Consider the following 15,133-nt stretch of genomic DNA (forward strand, 5'->3'; position numbering starts at 1 on the left):
CTGTAAGTATAAACCCTCTCATAGCATAGTAATGTATCATCCGGCCTGCCGACCAGCCAAGGCGGGTTCGTGATTGAGAAAGAAATACAACGCCCATGCCGAGAAGAAACATGAATCCAGGGGCGCAAAAATGGGTGAACGTGCGGACAATGTAAGCAGTGGTGAAGTTCCAGCGGCGAACAATAATTCCATCCATCTCGCCGTCAATGTTGGTGCCATGTTGCCAAGTGTTTATACCGAGAGCAAGGTGATCCATAGCCATGATGGCCATGAGAAGACCGCGTTGAAGATCGGGCGCAAGGAGACGGGTCGTCGGCTTTGCTGAGGAAGGAGATGGCGAGCCTGTTGTTGGCGATTCAACTTGAGAGGATGTATTGTGATTGGATATTGAGTCGTATTGATAGCCATTTGGCCTTCGAGAGGTCGATGAAGTAGAGGAAGCCATGATGGCGTTGGTCTTTGGCGGCCCGTCGCCAACCCGAATCCCAAATGATGGTCAGTTTAGGAACAAATAACAATATCAGTATTTATTGAAACAACTATAGAAGCGTCTATATTCATATCGAGAGATGAAGAAGAGTAAAAGAAACAAGGTCTCGACGTAAAAGAAAAGAAAGTCTCAAGGGAAATGAAACGAAAGAGAAAGGAAGCCTGGAATCACAACTACCCAAAGTCCGCACAGACTCCGCCCTCCTCGACAATTGCTCCGACGCTCCTTAATCCTACAAGTCTATCGCGTCGCCCGACTTCCGACAGCAGCAACCAACAACAGCCGCAATACTACCTCTGCTTCGTACTGACAGCCCCCCGGGTCAAATTCCGACGGGGGTTATCGAATCCTATGGCCCGCCCCGAGAGTCCGAGGCTAAGCAGAAAAGGTGTCCAGGGCCCTTTAATAAAGTTCATCAAGCCGATTACCCGCATAGACTGGGTCATTATGAATCGCTGACTCTTTCCCGCGTCAGCATCGTAAAGTGCGGTTCTAAATAGGCTTATCAATCAATCTGGGTATCAGCCAGAGAGAAGCTCGAAGCTTGCGTAGCTCTAGAATTGTTAGGAATTGATCAGCTAGACAATTAGGGGAAGTGAGGTAATTGCTCCGTCTCGTACTGTACCCGAAGTTGCGCAAACCTAAGTGGACTAACTGATCACTATTCATTAAATAGATCCAGTTAGTCAACTACTTAACCATAACGAACTAACACATGCCACAGTAATTTAAGCTCTTGTAAAACTTCTGCAATAGTTCCTCTATCCGCCCATTGCTCTGCGTCAGCGACTAGACTTTTTACACCTTCACCAATTACCTGCACGTCAATTTTGCCATTGTACGCAATCCTTGCTGCCAAAGACGGCATTGTTGGTCCTCGGAAGTCATTCGGGCAACTCTCTACCAGCAACTCGAATCCGTGGTGGGAAAAGAGTGGAAACCCATATGTTTCGCTGAGGCTTTTGAGGAGTGGCCCAGTATCGCCGCGAATAAAGAATAATGGATCGACAACGAGAGCTTCGACATCTCGCGAGAGAAGAAGGTCGCCGTGGATCTGCGCCTCGATTAAGTGGTCCAGGTTTCGGCTTGGTAGCCTCTTGTAATTGGCTTCTACAAGGGTCGACTTCCTCAATCCTTTGATAAGTTCCAGCATCCCTTTTGGCCTCACATTTTCTACACCCAATGCGGTATCTCTTGTGAAGCATTCTTCCAGTAGTGCAGCTAGGATTGCGTTGAACTCATCAACTGTGCCTACATCCTTTGGAGCCGCTTGCGACCCACCGTATGTAAACGTTGACCGGGATGATACTTCTGGCCGAAGCAAAAAATAGCAGGAGCCGAATCGTGGAGCAGGGCCGTCAGAGTTACGCACAAGGTCCAGAGCTCCATATTTAGGCCGTAGTGCCGGGTTGAAGACATTCTCTGTGGTACCTGTGACGTTGGAGCCATGATATGCACCACTGAAGAGATTGCGTTCCCAGTCGTCGCGGGGACCACCCAGCTGCGTTGCTACTAGACCATTTGAGATACCAGTCTCAAATTGATTTCTGTAAATGCCATCTTCTAGTAGGGCTTCAACGACTGTGTGCCCGCTGTGAGACGGACGATCTGGATGAAAATGCAGCGCAATACGAGCTTGCTGGGCAATAGCTTGTCGAACATCGTCTAGTGCCTCTATTGGCACATTTGACATGCGAAAAATGTGGGATATCGTATCCAATGCATCCGGCCGAAGCGCAACCGCTTGAGCCTTGATGTTGGCAATGGCAGCTGCTTGAAATGGATGCAGCGCTGGTGCAATATTCGCTGACGATGACATATTAAACAGTTATATCCAATTAAACGAGAGAAACAAAACTATGATGATGCTCTTTGTATAGCTGTGATACTCATTTTACCCTTACCAGCCGGCCGCGCGTGAGTCACAATAGTAAAGTTGGCTTTGCATCTGTAGGATTTGCAAGGTCTTGGAGCTATGAGCCAATTGTGTGGCTGCTAGCTGCTTAGTTCGTCTCTAGTTAGTTGGCTATGCTATGACGGGTACTATTGACCGAAAGGAAACCGTTAGATGAGTCAGGACCCAGCTTAGCTGCAGCTGCCATCCATCAAAAGGTACCTTATAGACGATTTAGACGAGACTACACAGCCGCAGGAAGCCCCGCTGGTCTGTTCGGATCCTGTAGTCTCGCTAGCTCTAACAATAGTCGATAGGTATATACAGACATGTCTGCTTCTCGCAGCGCTTTAAAGAACCAATCCCGCCCCTGCTCTGCAATTTCTCTGGCCCGCTGTTGGCCAGATTCTGTGGATGTTAGGTAGAAGACAAGTTCTGGCAATTCTTCTAGACTTTGGCTAACGGGAATATAATGAACCCATGGTACGAGACGGTCGTCATGCCACTCTCTGAGCAGTGTTTGCTTCAATGGTGCCGATTTTGATGCCAGTAGCTTATAGTAGCGGCCGCTAATGCCGTTCCCATCAAGATCAAAGACTAATCGCGATTGAAGTGCTTTGTCTTTATCAGCCCATCCACCAATCTTAAAGGTCCTTGCTTGACCTCTGCAGTATTTTCTTTCGCACTGAAATATTCGTGTAAAAGCAACATCGAATAATCGCCCGTTTAGAAATGAGGATGCAACACGCTGTATCATTCCATCAACCTGCCGTAAGTAATAATACTGCTGGCGCTCTGTATTTTGCACCAGTTTCACAAATCTTTGTCTGTGGTAAGATGACCAATTTGCATCTGAAGCGAACGCGCCGGTTGTGGACCCGGCCCAGTACAGATTATTCCTCTTCTCTTCCCAACTAATCTCTCTCGTATCGTCATATGTAAATTCTTCTTCGATATATGCTGGACTGGGGAATAAAATGTCTCCCATCGTCGAAGGCGAACCAGTTGAGAGAGCTGGGACAAGCCCCTCGACCAAAGAAAAACTCACTGGGCTCATAAATAAACCATGCATGTTGCGGTACTCTGGGTGCTCACAGAGATCAATAGCAGAAGAGCGGTTGGTGACAAAAGGCATATCAAATACCTCTATGGGAGTCTGTATCTCCTCCGTAATGTTTGGCTTCTTTCCAGACGCACAAAATTTTGTGACCTCATCCCAAACAGGTCGCTTAGACATCTTTTTAACATTAAATAGTGAATAGGAATCAACTTTTTCCTTTTCCAATGTGGGAATCAGAATTCGCGGTTCATCAAAATGATTGAAGAGAAATCTAATGTCAGGAAGAACGCCACTGAAGCCCATTAACAGTCTATCAAACTGATATTCAATATGTCTGTCGTAAAATCGATCCGGGTGCATGCACCGTGTTTGAGCGTATGCCCCATAGTACATGCAGAACCACATCTCGCTTTTAGGCACATAATAGACTTGGTTCATTATTTCTAGTACTTGTTGTCCGCTTAGAGTCCAAAGTGGCGAGATAGCCTGATATATAGCATCAAAGTCATCGATTATAGGAGATTGACGACTGATTGCGAATTCGTACCAAGTTTCAAATCCAGGCGGAGGTTTGACTCCGTATCGACGTTGGTATTCTGTAACGGCTTCTTGATAATTTTTGGACTGCTTTTCAAGCAGATTATCAAAATGAATATTGCCGCTGCGTACTAGAGCTTCAACAGGATGCTCTTGTTCGGGGCCGAAGACCCTCGCTGACTGTTGCGTGTTGCGAATCATCCAAAGATTTAATAAAAAGGGTACAAATGAGATTAAACCGAACATCCACAATACCGATTTATATCTTGCTTGCTTCGGTAAAGATGAAATAACTTGGCCAAGTGCCATGACTGCGGCCAAGACCCAGGTAGCAGCTTCAGTATCAGACGCCTTGTTGGAAAGATTACTCGTAGATGCAATTGAAAATGTTGTAATAAGGATACCTATAACCCAAGATGTATTTTGAGCCTGCATAATAGTTAGCGACCAGAAAGTTCGATAATAAAAGCGACATACCACTTTGGCAATGAAGTACCAAGTCAAGGCCTTCAGTATGCCTAAAAGAAGCAGATGAATCGGGTTCGCTCTAATAAATCCAGTGAAAATAATAGATATACACAACATGAAAAATAGCAAGATAACAATGCGGGTGGAAAGAGAGCGTATGGCGCACTCGAAGTTGATGGATGGAAGACGCGAAAACGTTCCACCTTTTGGCGATAGAGCAGCGTATACCATGAACAAAGCAGCGACCAAAGTAATAGAAGATAGAGATGCCTGAATGTCCCAATCTGAGAAAGTGAATATGGTAAAAAGAGAAATAAGAGTGGTTCCGCAAATTGTGCTGGTAAGAAGCGAAAATGGACCAGTTGGCAGCTTAGAAATACATCCCAAGTATCTCTGGGTCGCCATAAGAAGAGGCGTCAATATTGGCTGTTGAGATTCAGTACATATTCACTTCATATTTTATGCCATAATTCTTACAAAAAAATGGATTGCGCTTGTCTCCATCTTAATTGATGAGAGTACGGCAATACCTGCAGCAAACATCCATTGCGACGATGGAGGTGATGATGGTGCAAGCGGCTCTCCATAGACTGATGGCCTTAGTATTGGCCCTTGCTCTAGTTTCTTCTGGCATTTCATCAAAACAGGTAAAATAGCCCAGCATAAGATCTCCGAGTAGATCTCCAGCCCTGGAGAAGACAGCCATTGCGCCAGCGTAGCGCAGAGCAGGGCCGCTCCAGCATATCCACTAAGGAGCTCAGTGTTGACCGTCCATGGAAGCCACATCGCTATACATGAATTGCTGGAAGGGTCGCAAATGCCAATATATCTCTCATGTATCGAGAAAATAAAATTAAGAACGCGGCAAGATGCGCGTGGGAGTATGACGCTCCCTTGAAATGTCTCACTTCCAAGGTATCTTACATATCTCGTATTGTGGCTGAATTGAGCATAAATCCGGTACTGGTGCACAAACTCTATTTTAAAGTTTAGATTAGCGGTAATAACGAAAACCATTTACAAAATATGGGCTTTCAGCTCGAAAACTTTAGTATAAGTATGGTTCCGGGCCTGAGATACAGCCACTTTCGCCATAAAGATCTATAACATATAACATAAAGCATCGCTTGAGCATTTAGCATTTCAACTAAAACGTAACTAGTCGAATCACATTACCTGCCTATTGGAAGCGGAAGCATACGTCGGTAATATATACAAAACACTTATATTGAACGCCAATAAATATCGACATATCAGGATAGAACAAGTTACAAGGGCTTAGATGAAGGATAACGACTGCGGCTATTGCTATAGTGAACCAAAGACGCAAACACCCACTCATTCAGCTACCGCCTAAACAAACGAATCAGTGTCAAATCTTCAAAGTATTCACAGAGTATTATGACTTACCACAGCCTCCTCCACATCCTCCAGTGCCTCCTCCTCCTCCAGCTCCTCCCACACTCCCACCAGCACCGCTGGCCCCACAAGTCTAAAAGATTGTCAGATCTGTAAATATACGCTTAAGCAGAGGACTGTTCGTGACATACCCCTCCATTACCATTGATACATCCACCAGGGCCACCGCAAGAACCAGCGGCTATGCTCCCATTGCCGCACGTGTAGACAGCACAATTCGCCCACGCTCCTACGCCATTATGCACTATGGATGGATCCCATCCGTAATAAATCCCAGGTGCAAACCATGGGGGGAAAGGATAGGGTCCGTACACTAAATATAGCATTAGATTCGAAGCAAGGACTTGGAAATCTTGAGAAAGGATTAACAGAACGGCACTTACTGGTGTAGTTAGTACCCCATAGAGTAAAATAATCTTTTTTGGGAGGCAATGTTCGACCTTTCTTCTCGGCCCTCTTTGCTGCCTTTTTGTACTCTTGATCCAACCACTGGTGCTGTCGTGCACGCACTCTCGCCGTGAGTTTCTGTCGGTCCGCTGTTTCTATTGTTTTAACAACATTATGGAAAGAAATATGAGCCGATGTGCCTGGCGAATGCGTTTCAGCTACACCAGACGCATGAAAAGCGTCGGAAAGTTTGTCATTGCTTGAGACGCCGAGCATTTTGCCAAGCCCTGATATCTGCGAGGAACGAATTGCTGTTGTGTTGGCCATATCATTAGCTTAGCTGTTGAAAAGAGTGCAGAAAGGTAGCTAACTCACTTTCGCAATACCAGCATGTGCACTCGCTGTATACTTCTCCAAACATGCTTTGATACGTTTTCGTCGTCCATTCAAAGCACCTACTAAGCTTGTCTTCATCAACCTTATCGTCATGATCAATAAATTTTGCTGTTTTCGAAACTGTGTAATAGTAATAATGCGAAGGATTAAGCTGGTGCGTGTGCCAAGCCAAATCCACGTCCAGTGTCGGCACAGCCATCTTAGTAGGATGCTTTCCCATGATTTGTATGAACCTGTCATATTTTGTAATGAGTCGCGTCATGGTATCTCGTGCGTTGGGACTGTGAAGCCAATCGATCTTTACCATCTTTTCGATGAAGACACCTTGGCGCATAACGGCAGCGCAAAGATCAAGCGCAAATGGAGAGAAATTTTGCCAGTATCGGCTCATCATTTTGCGAGTTGCGATTCCAGCCCAGGAATGTATTTGGTAGCGACCAAACATACCTGTGTCCGAGTCTATCTTTCGGATCTTTTTATAGTCTGATAAAGTCTCCTGGATCATATCTCTCACTGCGGTCATGCTTAACCGAGAAGGTGTCTTGCTTTCATCTTTTTCTTCTTCTTTGGCTTCGTCTTTGTCTTTGCTTTTACTTTTGCTTTTGCGCTTGCTCTTGGATTTTTCCTCTGTGGTCTTCTCGTCTGTCTCGGTCGGTGGTTTGATGAGTTCTAGAATCCTATTTCGCAGCTCTAATTTGATCATGCGATTAGGGAACGTCCTGGGAGTCCTAAGACCATGGATATCGTCAGTTATGAGCTCGGGACGGCCATACTTGGGGTCAAGAATGGTTCCCGGCATCGGTATGGATCGTTCTAAGAGGGCAGAAGCATCGGCAACAAATTTTGACACTGATAGAAGCTCTTTGTAATTCTCATATCCGCAAGAAGAGCATTTGTGATTAAACTTGCCATCGCCAAAACCGCTACCAATTAAACCAGTAAATCTAAGAGTGAGACTCAGCATACACATATCCATAGTCAAAGCGTTGCAGGGAATTTGGCTTACTCTTCATTTTTTGCGTCTTTATTGACTCCACAGGTTGTCCATGGAACTTCATTATCCGTTTGACAGAATGGACACTTAACTACCCTCGTCATGGGATCTTTGTGGTTCCGCCAGCGACGCCCAGTCGTGGTCGACCAATGCCATTTTGCATTATCAGACACATTGTAATTGAAATCTACATCAATCGCTTGGTGAATTAACTTCCACGGCATGCCAGAAACCCAAAATGTCCCTAAGCCATATCGGATCGCATCTTCAAAGAAAGAGCGAGGATTAAGCATGTGGGTGTGAAGAATCATTAGCACATCTGTTGAGGAAAAGAAACGGAAGTCTGTCAGTTTATCCTAATTTTAAGAACTTGATGCATCTTCTCACCTAAGGGTGGTAGCAACCTCTCTTCCCATATTAATCTTCGAGAAGTTGGAAATTTCATATACTTGTAGCTATCAGGATCCGCCATATCTTCTTCGGTCAGCAGCATATCGGTTTCCACTAGAGAATTCCACCACGCCTCGTATCGGTCAACTGCGCGGGCGACAAATATTGCCCATCTCTTTTCGCGAATTCTGCTCTGGCCGGCCCGCGTCACGGTTTTGGAATTGGATTTTTCAAGCGTGCGAATCATTGTCCAATCGGCATCGGCCCGTAAATCATCCATTGCCCATCTTCCGCGGTCGTTCCAGAGATTCCAGAGTCCATCGGTGTAGCCGATTTCCTGTTTCATGGACTGAATAGCATGAAGAAGCTTAAGGTGGGCGAGACAAGCGTCTTCTGAAATGCCATACCTTATGTCAAGGTGATCCGTGATGCTTGACTCGAAGGATAAATTTGTAAAGGCTGCGTTGATATCATCCGTCGCTTCACCAACATCATCGTCATTCGCATCTTGGTCATTGACAGCCAAGTTGTCCATCATAATAGAATAGATCGGGTGCGGGTCCGAATCCATGGTATTTTCACCAGTGGTCTGCGTCTCCGGTTTGTCAATTTTCATTTTATGTTTTTAGTCACTTTACAAATATATATGAGTATCAACATTGGATGCGAAGAAAATATAAAGATAAAGAAGCTATGTTAGGCTATTAACTAAAGGTTATATTTATACTCAATATCAGCAGCTAGGAAGCAGGATGTTGCTGTACGAGGCTAATTTGAGTGTTGTTGATGAGAAATCAGCGAATAAATCCGAACCCGTGACCATTCGTTCTCAGCTGGAATACATGCACGGACTAGTACATGATGATATGACGCGGTGGAGTGACATTGCATCTAAAGAGCTATTTGGTATCCTCTTGCGGGGGCTATCTGATTGGAGATCTGACAAAGGGTTCCCAATAGATAGTATGTATAATTTTGGATTTTGAGATAGGCTTAACTTTGTCTCCACAGAGGAACAAGGTGCTGATCAGGATCGGATGAGTTTAGCGCTGCATGTGTGTAGAATCATTCTAGAACAAAAATCAGCCTAGAGATTGGATCATGAGATCAGTCCAAACCAAGGCTCTCCAATGATGGCTCGCCAGTTCAGAGATATGAAGTAATGCGAATTGATCAGAGCGAAGACATGCATCGGTTCGATCGGGGAACTTCCCCCGCTCGCTGGACACCAATTCGAATAAGTGGGTAATACAACAAGAGCGCTCGCCTCATTTTAAAAGGCAGACTGCAGCTATCGTGTCCTTATCATGTCAATAGCATTGCAAGCTGTGGAATGCAAAGCTGAACACGTCACTACAAATGCCTAAGGCGAGGCAGATTCAACGGATCACGGCACAAGGACAAAGCCTTGGCCACAGCATCTGTGGATTAGCGGAAGACGCCCTGTCTGCGACATGTCGGCTACACACTGTCTCGGCGATTATTCCGCCCTATTCCGCACCTTAGAATGATGGCAGTCAAAACTCCCTACTGTGTCACTCGTATGTATCTGCAAATGGTATCTAATGCCGACCAGTGAAGATCAAAAACTACAAGCTTATCAAGGATGGACTCCTAGCGGCCGCAGCAATATCTTAATTCCATTATGAAATATTGCTAGTAAGATAGCGAATACTTTTTTGATGCCATCCTAGATTCAAATTGAAAAGAGTAATTTTGAAGAGATGAGAAAATTAGAGCTTGAATACTTCTAAATAATCTCCACATTCATTATTTATAAAGCCAAAATTCGATATGACTTTTCTTTTGTTTACGTAAAAATGCATCCTTTTGCTGTTCGTAATATGCCTTCGTAACGATAAAATGTTCTCCAATAAGATCATATAAATCACTGACATACTTTTTCCGAGCATAGTTAAGCGTTGTTGGATCATCGATGCATAAGATAAATCCTATTATCAAGCCATCCCAATTCCTTGCATCTCGGCAGTGATATCTCTCCGTGATGGGACAGGGATCTACAAGTAGATACAGTAGACTGCAGGGTGGGCTCTGACAGTATGTTCGATCCTACTTGCATATAGCCAGTGAAAATGGTAAAGCCGCAAGCCACAAGAGCTAGGCTAGCTTGCATGAACAAGTCTGTATAAAGGTCCATATGAGTCGGCACTATCTCTGTAATAGAAAACTTATGTTGTTGAACTAATTATTTGTCCCCAGCTGCATTGGAGTCGCTTAAATTGGAAAGGCCTAACAGCTCATAATGATTGTCGCTTAGCACTTCGCGTTAAGCCGCTTCGATGACTGTCGTCATTATTGAATGTATATTTGATGAAGGCATACCAAGAACTAGAGTCAAGGTCGGATCCATCATTAAGCTCTTATTTCAAACCCTTCTTGCGGCCTAGACAAAAATTTCAAGTCCAGGTTAGGCATCTATTTTACATAGAAAAGATGGCGTGAGTTCTCGCAAGATGTAACCAAGTATAGCCGGCGTTAAGTAATATAAATGGTTTCATCCTTGACTAAATATAGAACGTAATTAGAGACAACTCCTCATAAAAATCATAACCATTCGAATAAGATATATCTCTATATATGTATGTGCCTGAAAAATGCAAAAACGTAGCTTTCTTCTCACATAATATAACAACGGCCTTGACAAATAGTAGCTTATTTAGAGCCAGAAGCTACGACATTAGTAATACTATTTATAACGAGGCACATAACCATCAACTGCAAAATAGTTTACATCAACTACAATATTGCGGCTTATACCATAATAATACAGGCTAGTGTAGTATAACATTTTAATAACGAGATTACGTTATTCAAGACAGGTTGTATAATTATATTTCAGACCTGGCAGTTAACTCAATCTATCAAATGTTGCTGACTTTGCTGGGTGTAATTACTATTGTAACGTTGTAATTAGATTGTTAAGTTGCAACAGTTTGGCCATTACAAGTTACATCCAGCTGACCAATAGACATCGCGACTTCGTATCAACATACCCAGAAGTGGCTACTCTGCGTATGTATACAAGGCATCGTTGAAGAGTATTGTCTACTTGCCCATATGGTCAATCAGTTCTGACACTGAAAGCTACCTGTACTGTGCATTGACATGTATTGGCATGACACCATGAGCAATAGTTTATGAAACGAGGAGCATGAATTTCTCGTATATAGATATGGAGTGTTTTCAATAGTTTGTAAGCGCTAATCTATGTGATTTAGCCGGCATTACCCATTAATGGAAATTATACGAGATTCTTCAACTCGGCTGATATTGTCGAAACGTTGTCAATCGACACAATGACAATACTAATCCACACGCTCTCCAGTAATCATACTCCTCCACTCGCTTTTAATCTCTTCGAGGAGGCCTTCGGTAAATACAATGTCTAGTGCAATTCCAGCTAATCCTTTCGCTACCCTCAACGCCCTCACATATGCATCCCGCGTTCCAGCAACTTCGGCAAATTCTGGATTGTGCGGACCTTGGCCTTTCGGCCCAGGCTGTAACTGAAACGCTGGGCTTAAACTTGGCATTGCGTGGCTGATATCGCCCTGATCTGTACTTGCCTGTGATTTGCCTCGTCCATCGTCAACATCCTGGTCCTCTGCAATCCTACCTGGTGGCTCAAGGGCATTGAAATAGCGTGTATAAGATCGCGCCATTGGTCGGTTCGGGATGTGGTTCTTATAGCCCCATCGCTCCGTAATTGTCACTTTAGCTCCTGTGGCCAGTGCACCGGCTCTAAAGCAGTCATATACTTTTTCCTTTAGCTCTTCGAGGCGCTTCTGCGTATCTGATCTAACAACAAATCTACCGGCGGCATAGGCGTGGATAATGTTGGGTGCAATGCCACCATCAGTGATATAGCCCTGAATTCTATCCTCCGGCATAATCTGTTGTCTGAGCGCTGACACATTGTTATATCCTGCGATTAGGGCATCCAGTGCATTAATCCCGAGCCATGGGTTGGCTGCCGCATGAGCCTCGCGGCCAAAATACTCGACCTGGAACTGCAGATATGCTGTCGTCCTCATCAATGCTGCATCCGGGGTAATCCCTGGATGAGATATGAGGCTCACGTCGACGTTGTGGTCAGAAAAGGCTCCCGCCTTGAGAAGCCTAATTTTTCCTCCTCCACCTTCTTCTGCCGGTGTGCCGAATAGAACCACTTTTCCGGCGGCTTCGTATTGCTTCATTACTTGAGCCGCAGCAACGGCGCCGAGCACGGATGCTGTAGCGATGAGATTGTGGCCACACGAATGGCCGATGCCGGGAAGACAGTCTATCACCAAGAGAGTCGGTTTCTGCTATCTCGAGGGAGCTGCCGCAGTGCGGCGCAGTGCGGCGCAAGTACTCACCCATCTCGGCATTGAATGACACGACGGGACCGCGTTTTCCTGTGTCAAACACAGCAACCCAAGCCGTCTCCATGCCGTAAGCAGACGGTGTGACGGCCCAGCCGTTCTGGGACTTCATAAATTTTGTCAAGGCACCATGGGCGATAAACTCTTTGTATCCTCTTTCTGGGTTGTCGTGGATCTTCTTGTTTACTGGCCAAAAGTCCTCAAGGAGATTGTCTACCGCTTGGCTAATAGCGTCGAGGAATCGCGGTTCCTGCTGATCAATAGAATCATCGTTATAGGACACGAGAATGAAGCCATCGTCTTCTTCGTCGAATGGCGCCATTGCACTGTTGGGCAAATAGTAGGCTTTAGACTATATTTAGCTAAGTTGGTAAGCCCGGTAAATGATCCCGACGGGTTGGTTGGGACGCGTCCGAATCTTATTGCTGCTTCTGTCTCGTAGTTTGCAGGGTAGCAACTAAATAGCCAAAAATGCCACCTATCAGACCATCGGGATCCTTAGCGAGGGGTACAATATGGGGACGCAGAGGCGTGTACAGGTATCAGACTCATCACGTGCATCGACTCTCATTGGTGGCGGATCTTCCTGGTTCTTCAACTTAATGGAAGCGTCTGTCGCAGCGTGAGACTGGGAATGTTGGCAGAGTCATATCGGCTGTCGCTTCGTGGCATATTTCCTAAAGGTGGTCCAGGACGCGCTTAGCCGGCCCAGTTTCTAGTGCGCAAGACACCTGAGGGTCTTCCAACTTTCGAGACGGGTTTTGCCAACTTGAGCCGGAAGGGTATTTAAGAGAGTCGAGGAACTCCTGCTCTGTCGGCGTTGGCTGCGATTGAGTAGCTGAGCCGATTGCGACAACGGCGTGATGAGTCCTTCGCGCTCAGGACTAGACAATAGATCGATTCAGCCTCTCCAGCCGCGATAGCAACAAGAATCAAACTATTCGCTTCTTTACTTTCCCTTTCTTTTCTTTCTCCTCCCGTTTGGCGGACGCAACCTGCCACTATGCCTCAGCCCCGGCATAGCGGAAGTCCTAACCCTTCAGACGATTCATCTGTCGACTTACATGAGTCTCTATCCGAGCAAGGCTTAGCAAATGGAAATGATGTGGCGCGCAAATCCAACAAGCCTCTTAGTCGCCGCGGTCACTTCAAATCGCGCCTTGGGTGCTTTAATTGCAAACGGAGGAGAGTGAAATGCAATGAGTTGCGACCTGCTTGTTCGCCTTGTTGTCGCCTTGGACTGAATTGCAGTTACCCAACACCAGCTTCATCTTCTAGTTCCTCGTCGTCATCATCCTCTTCTTCCTCTCTCACTCCGCGTGCTGCACTGTCTACTCTTGCGCTGGAGGATCTGCGATTTTACCACCAATTCATCCTGGCAGCCTTCCCAACTCTACCGCTAAAAAGGAAAGATGTATGGATGGACGCTGCCGCCATGTCACACCAGGTGAGGCTATCTTGATAGCGAATTGTAATTCGCTATGCTGTGCAACCCAATTTATCTTGTGTACATGAATTTGACTAACACCAAGTGCGTATTCTATTAGTATGACTTTCTTGCACACGCTGTCTTGGGTCTTGGGGCATCACACTTATCCCAGCACGGCAGCGTTGACTATACGTCGCAAGCCTTGCAGCATCGCATCACCGCTATGAAGCTTGTAAATGAGCAGCTTGATAAGCCGCCTACAAAGCCAGCCGATGCAGATGCACTACTTGCAGCAATAATATGTCTTGTCACTCAATCATCTCTCTTGCCAGACAGCATGGTTGACTACATTACAACGACGAGAGGAGGCAACTTGGTTGCCACATCCATGATTGCAAATTATGAAATATCCATCTTTAAATATTTCACACCGATGGAGCATGATCGGTCACTGGAGCGGCTCATTACTGAACAACCGAAAAATTTTCCAGTCATCGAAGGTTTTCATTCGTCAGCTCTGAGACTAAGGCCTTTGTGCGAGAAGCCAACCGAGCTGATATACTGTGAATCTATAATCAGATGCGTAAATAACTTACGCACCTCATGTGTCGAAGGTATGTAGTACTCCTATTGATGCTATTCACTAACGCTAATCCGGTACCGCTTGTTGCCACTTATAGCATGGAGAGAGTTTGTCAACTTATTCATTCTTCCAACCACTTTCAATAACCAAGAATTCATGTTATTCGTCGACAACGAAAATTACATTGGCCATCTCCTACTCATTCACATGTTTCTTTTAGACTACGTGCTCGGCAACGCATGTCTTTCCAAATCTGAAGAACCCAAATATCCAGGGAGGAAATCAGTCATCATTAATTGGACAAAGGACCTGGCTCAGAGGCTGCCTCTCTCGTATCAAAAATATTCAGAGTGGCCACTGGAGTATTGCGAAATACTTGCTACTCAAGACGCACGATATCTTCTCAGCCCCTAGGGATCTTAGACGGGGCACACATTTCAGAATCAACTCTAAATATTCCCAGGCTCCTTGCAGCTCTGTTAATTTCATTTGTGTTATACATGTTGAAGCATGCAGGTTTACGCCGAGATGTGCTATGGAACCACATAATATAATGTTTCTAATTAATAGCAAAGAACTAGCTCTAACAGCTAAACAGACAGGAAATGCTGTGTTCTGGTCTACAGAGCATGAAGTATCTCCTTTTCGCATCCACTCCAAACTGATCTCTTCTAAATGCATTTACCTCTGTATCTGTTCGA

General features: G+C 45.2%; 5 protein-coding genes across 5 annotated transcripts; 1 reads left to right on the forward strand and 4 right to left on the reverse strand.

The window, feature by feature from the left end:
- Nucleotides 1-1,060: 1,060 nt before the first annotated feature.
- GGI43DRAFT_220123 (DUF3626 domain-containing protein) lies at nucleotides 1,061-2,468 on the reverse strand. The gene has a single exon (XM_083200339.1). It carries the CDS (start codon nucleotides 2,307-2,309, stop codon nucleotides 1,185-1,187), a length of 1,125 nt encoding a protein of 374 aa, XP_083056527.1. The 5' UTR covers nucleotides 2,310-2,468; the 3' UTR covers nucleotides 1,061-1,184.
- Nucleotides 2,469-5,271, reverse strand: GGI43DRAFT_220122 (glycosyltransferase family 90 protein). The gene is made up of 3 exons (XM_083200338.1): nucleotides 4,927-5,271; nucleotides 4,459-4,875; nucleotides 2,469-4,410 (listed from the first exon to the last, which is right to left on the reverse strand). Exons 1-3 carry the CDS (start codon nucleotides 5,233-5,235, stop codon nucleotides 2,629-2,631), a joined length of 2,508 nt encoding a protein of 835 aa, XP_083056528.1. The 5' UTR covers nucleotides 5,236-5,271; the 3' UTR covers nucleotides 2,469-2,628.
- A 259-nt stretch (nucleotides 5,272-5,530) lies between these two features.
- Nucleotides 5,531-8,699, reverse strand: GGI43DRAFT_415921 (uncharacterized protein; the record flags this gene model as incomplete). Its single annotated transcript, XM_083207205.1, has 7 exons — nucleotides 8,033-8,699; nucleotides 7,658-7,964; nucleotides 6,631-7,595; nucleotides 6,252-6,566; nucleotides 6,000-6,181; nucleotides 5,860-5,941; nucleotides 5,531-5,802 (listed from the first exon to the last, which is right to left on the reverse strand). Coding segments are annotated over exons 1-7 (2,477 nt in total), but the record flags the coding sequence as incomplete, so codon positions are not given.
- A 2,452-nt stretch (nucleotides 8,700-11,151) lies between these two features.
- Nucleotides 11,152-12,887, reverse strand: GGI43DRAFT_415924 (M20 family metallopeptidase). Its single transcript, XM_083207206.1, has 2 exons — nucleotides 12,415-12,887; nucleotides 11,152-12,338 (listed from the first exon to the last, which is right to left on the reverse strand). The coding sequence occupies exons 1-2, from the start codon at nucleotides 12,740-12,742 to the stop codon at nucleotides 11,362-11,364; spliced, it is 1,305 nt and encodes a 434-aa protein (XP_083056530.1). The 5' UTR covers nucleotides 12,743-12,887; the 3' UTR covers nucleotides 11,152-11,361.
- Nucleotides 12,888-12,988: 101 nt separating this feature from the next.
- GGI43DRAFT_415926 (Zn(II)2Cys6 transcription factor domain-containing protein) lies at nucleotides 12,989-15,112 on the forward strand. The gene is made up of 3 exons (XM_083207207.1): nucleotides 12,989-13,867; nucleotides 13,968-14,463; nucleotides 14,530-15,112. The coding sequence occupies exons 1-3, from the start codon at nucleotides 13,424-13,426 to the stop codon at nucleotides 14,844-14,846; spliced, it is 1,257 nt and encodes a 418-aa protein (XP_083056531.1). The 5' UTR covers nucleotides 12,989-13,423; the 3' UTR covers nucleotides 14,847-15,112.
- Nucleotides 15,113-15,133: the final 21 nt, after the last annotated feature.

The sequence above is a fragment of the Trichoderma evansii genome (genome assembly GCF_050947405.1).
Source record: "Trichoderma evansii strain SZMC 28006 chromosome Unknown GGI43scaffold_26, whole genome shotgun sequence".
In the NCBI taxonomy this organism is placed as follows: domain Eukaryota; kingdom Fungi; phylum Ascomycota; class Sordariomycetes; order Hypocreales; family Hypocreaceae; genus Trichoderma; species Trichoderma evansii.

Coding starts and splice junctions, on each gene's coding strand:
- GGI43DRAFT_220123 (XM_083200339.1), bottom strand. CDS start 2,309: ATGTCATCGTCAGCGAATATTGCACCAGCGCTGCATCCATTTCAAGCA.
- GGI43DRAFT_220122 (XM_083200338.1), bottom strand. CDS start 5,235: ATGTGGCTTCCATGGACGGTCAACACTGAGCTCCTTAGTGGATATGCT. Junction 4,876..4,926: donor CAAGCGCAATCCATTTTTTT/GTAAGAATTATG, acceptor GAATCTCAACAG/CCAATATTGACGCCTCTTCT. Junction 4,411..4,458: donor GGTACTTCATTGCCAAAGTG/GTATGTCGCTTT, acceptor ACTATTATGCAG/GCTCAAAATACATCTTGGGT.
- GGI43DRAFT_415924 (XM_083207206.1), bottom strand. CDS start 12,742: ATGGCGCCATTCGACGAAGAAGACGATGGCTTCATTCTCGTGTCCTAT. Junction 12,339..12,414: donor GTCATTCAATGCCGAGATGG/GTGAGTACTTGC, acceptor TCTTGGTGATAG/ACTGTCTTCCCGGCATCGGC.
- GGI43DRAFT_415926 (XM_083207207.1), top strand. CDS start 13,424: ATGCCTCAGCCCCGGCATAGCGGAAGTCCTAACCCTTCAGACGATTCA. Junction 13,868..13,967: donor CTGCCGCCATGTCACACCAG/GTGAGGCTATCT, acceptor GTATTCTATTAG/TATGACTTTCTTGCACACGC. Junction 14,464..14,529: donor ACGCACCTCATGTGTCGAAG/GTATGTAGTACT, acceptor TGCCACTTATAG/CATGGAGAGAGTTTGTCAAC.